The sequence below is a fragment of the Fulmarus glacialis genome, unplaced genomic scaffold, assembly GCF_000690835.1.
Source record: "Fulmarus glacialis isolate BGI_N327 unplaced genomic scaffold, ASM69083v1 scaffold3768, whole genome shotgun sequence".
NCBI lineage: Eukaryota > Metazoa > Chordata > Aves > Procellariiformes > Procellariidae > Fulmarus > Fulmarus glacialis.
This window is the reverse complement of record NW_009228766.1, coordinates 1-3,969: the sequence shown is the minus strand read 5'-3', so window position 1 is coordinate 3,969 and position 3,969 is coordinate 1. Positions and strand designations below refer to the sequence as shown.

The 3,969-nt window shown below is 47.5% G+C and overlaps 1 protein-coding gene across 1 annotated transcript; it reads left to right on the top strand.

Moving 5' to 3' along the window:
- The first annotated feature begins 7 nt into the window (after positions 1-7).
- On the top strand, positions 8-1,674 carry LOC104080993 (myosin heavy chain, skeletal muscle-like). The gene is made up of 5 exons (XM_009583574.1): positions 8-21; positions 437-620; positions 728-893; positions 1,067-1,191; positions 1,370-1,674. Exons 2-5 carry the CDS (start codon positions 552-554, stop codon positions 1,559-1,561), a joined length of 552 nt encoding a protein of 183 aa, XP_009581869.1. The 5' UTR covers positions 8-21; positions 437-551; the 3' UTR covers positions 1,562-1,674.
- The last annotated feature ends 2,295 nt before the right edge of the window (positions 1,675-3,969 follow it).

Here is a 3,969-nt window from a genome sequence, read left to right as displayed (position 1 = left end):
GGAGGAGCTGGAGGAGGCCAAGTATGTGGGGAAAGTGGGGAAGACAAAAAAAAGGGTAGGCTAACAAGGGAAATTTGAAGACACAATTGTGATATTGTCATAAAAAATTAAAGCTGTGCTTTGGGGCAGAGTAAGGGCTGAGGTAAAATGTACCCTCCAAAGGGTGTGATTTAGGAAATGTAGAGGAAAAGATTCCCTTGACCCAGAGAATAGTACAGAAAACCTGTGGATGGTAGCCACAGAAAGCACACTGGTTGTTCAAGCCTGGGAATCAGAACTGGGAAAACAATGCCTCTCTGGGAGAGGACTTGCACCATCTGTGCATAGGATACATACTCAGTGAAGTGGTAAAACGTCCTGTTGTGAAAAGCGCATCAGCCACACACCACAGACTCCCCTTGCTCTCAAACCATGAGCTGTGCTTATCTCCTCCCAGGAAGAAGCTGGCACAGCGCCTGCAGGATGCAGAGGAACACGTTGAAGCTGTGAATGCCAAATGTGCCTCCCTGGAAAAGACAAAGCAGAGGCTGCAGAATGAAGTGGAGGACCTGATGATTGACGTGGAGCGATCAAATGCCGCCTGCGCAGCTCTGGATAAGAAGCAGAAGAACTTTGACAAGGTCTTTTGGGCTCCAGGCCTGGGGTTCCTGGGCCTCCTGGGCCTGATTGCCCCCTGATTGTCCCCTCCTGATTGCCACATCCATACTCACGCCCCATTTCTCTTCAGATCCTGGCAGAGTGGAAGCAGAAGTATGAGGAAACGCAGGCTGAGCTGGAAGCCTCCCAGAAGGAGTCTCGCTCTCTCAGCACGGAGCTGTTTAAGATGAAGAATGCCTATGAGGAGTCCTTGGACCACCTGGAAACGCTGAAGCGTGAGAACAAGAACTTGCAGCGTAAGTCCCTGGCCCTCTGCTCCTGGCAGGCCTTTCTCACAAGCTTGTCTATCTGACACACTAAATTGGATTGGGCCTGCAGTAATAAGAAGATGCCTGTCACCTTGGTATACCAGGGCCTTTCCCCATTCAGCTCTTTGCCTGACCATGCTACTTTTCACCCTTCCTTGCAGAGGAGATTTCTGACCTCACAGAGCAGATTGCCGAGGGAGGAAAGGCAATTCATGAGCTGGAGAAAGTCAAGAAGCAGATTGAGCAGGAGAAATCTGAAATCCAGGCTGCCTTGGAGGAAGCTGAGGTATATGCCCATAATCACTGGTGTCTGCTCTAAAAATATGAGCAATGGGGAAATATGGCTAAAAAATATTCTGGCTGGGGAGCGCAGCCAGCTGAGATTTCCTGAAATATTCTGTAATTGCCTAGAAAGCAAGCAGTAGCTTTATCGATGTTATAAATGTTTGTGTCCACTTGTCCAGGCCTCCCTAGAACACGAAGAGGGGAAGATCCTGCGCCTCCAGCTTGAGCTCAACCAAGTGAAGTCTGAGATTGACAGGAAGATAGCAGAGAAAGATGAAGAAATCGACCAGATGAAGAGAAACCACCTCAGAATTGTGGAGTCCATGCAGAGGATGCTGACATCCGGAGCAGGAATGAAGCCCTGCGGCTGAAGAAGAAGATGGAGGGAGACCTGAATGAAATGGAGATCCAGCTGAGCCATGCCAACCGCGTGGCTGCAGAGGCACAAAAGAACTTGAGAAACACACAGGCAGTGCTCAAGGTATGTTAAGCTAAGGATGTGCATGTAGGTGTCTAGCTTGTCTAATATCATAGAATCATTGAATCATAGAATGGCTTGGGTTGAAAGGGACGTTCAAAGATCATCTAGTCCACCCCTCTGCCATGGGCAAGGACATCTTTTACTAGATCAGACTGCTCAAAACCCTGTCCAACCTGTCCTTGAACACTTCCAGTGATGGGGCATCCATAATATCCTCTCACTGGACAGAAGGGAGAAGACATCAGCACCTCCCTTTCACTTCCCCTCCTCAGGAAGCTGTAGAGAGCAATGAAGTCACCCCTCAACATCCTTCTCTCCAAACTAGACAAACCGTGTGTCCTCAGACACTCCTCAGAGGACATACCTTCCAGCCCTTTCACCAGCTTTGTTGCCCTCCTCTAGATGCATTCAAGGATCTTAACATCCTTCTTAAACTGTGGGGCCCAGAACTGCACACAATACTCAAGGTGAGGCCACACCAAAGCTTAATACAACAGGAATTCAGCTCCAGCTGTGCCTTGGCTTTCCTGATCCTATCCCTACACATCCGGCCAGTATCCCTATATTCTTTCCAGGATACATGTCTTTGGTTCCACTGCCTGTGTATTTCCTTCATACACTTTAGTTTGACCAGGAGGTTTTTACTCAGCCATGCTGTTCTCCTGCCTTCCTTGCCTGATTGCTCACACATGGGAATTGAGAGCTATTGCACTCTAAGAAAAATGTTCTTAAAGAGCTGCCAACTCTTTTCCGCTCCTTTATCCCTGAAGGCAGTTTCCCAGGGGATCCCACCCAGTAATTGCTTAAACAGCTGAAAGCTTGCTCTCCTAAAATTCAGGGTCTTGACCTTACTCTTCATCTGGCCCATATGCCTCAAGATTGTGAATACCACCAGGGCATGATCAGTGCAGCCCAGGCTGCCACCAATCTTGACATCTCTAATTAGTTCATCTGTGCTGGTAAGCAACAGGTCCAGTAACGTTTCTCCTCTGGTTGGGCTGTTCGTCAACAGGCTCCCTTAGGTCAGGTGATAATAAACACCAGCCACAAGCTTTCCTTTGTTGGCTTGGCCTCTAATTTTTACTCATAAGATCTCAACCTGGCTCATTACTGTGTTTCAAAGACAGCTCTGTGCAATCAATCCATTTTTTACATAGAGGGCAACCTGCCCGCCTCTCCTTCCTTGCCTGTCCCTTCTGAACAGTTTATAGCCACTGATTGCAGCAGTCCAGTCGTGTGATTCATCCCACCAAGTTTCAATGACAGTGATTAGATCATGGCTTTCTAGTTGCACAGTGGCTTCCAACTCCTGTTCATTACCCATGCTACATGCGTTGGTATACAGATACTGCATTTGGGCTATCGACCATATCACCTTTTTAGAAGAACAAACCCTATTTCCTTTGGAGCATTTCACAAATGTTTCCCTGTTGCTTCCTAATACACCAGCAGCCCCTCGCTCTTTTCTGTTACTCAAAAATCCATTCCCTTCCCCCGCTAAGTCCAGTTTAAAGCTCTGGCCAGCTTGTTGGTGAAGACCCTCTTGCCCCACTTGGTTAGGTGAATCCCATCAGCTCCCAACAAACTGAGTTTCTCAAAGGCAGATCCATGATCATATAGATGCCAAAACCTTGATCATGGCGCCAGCTAGACAGCCAGGTATTCACCTGTTCAATTTTTCTCCTTCTTCCTGAACGCCTTCCTCTGACTGGGAGGATAAAGGAGAATACCACCTGTGCTCCAAATCCTTTTAACATTTCTCTGAGGGACATATAGTCTCTTTTGATGGTTATAAGCTGCCTTGTTGCAATATCATTAAAGCCTACATGGAATAGTAGGAATGAATGATAATCTGAAGGGTTCACCAGGCTTGGCAGTCTCTCAGTGACATCACAAATGCAAGCGCCTTGTAGGCAGCAAACTTCTCTAGAGAAATTGGATGGTAAATGGGTGTTTTGGTGCCTTTCAGTGAGGAATCTCCAATTGCTAATACCTTATGTGCTTTTCTGGTGGCACTGGTTCTAATGTGAGTGGGTGGTTGGAACTTCACATGGTTGACTTTTCCTGGGTCCTGTCAGTTACTCGTGCTCTTCATTTTTCAACCCCAGAGCATCGTGTCTGTTATGTAGGAGCACTTCAGAGGATGGGGGAAGGTTCTTTCTTCTGCCACAAGCAGGGAAAAAGGTCCAGTTTCCTTCATCTTGTAAGTTCCTTGTGTCAGCTGGAGTTTGAATTCAGGCTTACCTTCCCCTTGCACAGCCTTAAATTTAGGCAGGGCTGTCACTCAGCCTGGGACAG

Coding starts and splice junctions, on each gene's coding strand:
- LOC104080993 (XM_009583574.1), top strand. CDS start 552: ATGATTGACGTGGAGCGATCAAATGCCGCCTGCGCAGCTCTGGATAAG. Junction 894..1,066: donor TGAGAACAAGAACTTGCAGC/GTAAGTCCCTGG, acceptor CCTTCCTTGCAG/AGGAGATTTCTGACCTCACA. Junction 1,192..1,369: donor CTGCCTTGGAGGAAGCTGAG/GTATATGCCCAT, acceptor CCACTTGTCCAG/GCCTCCCTAGAACACGAAGA.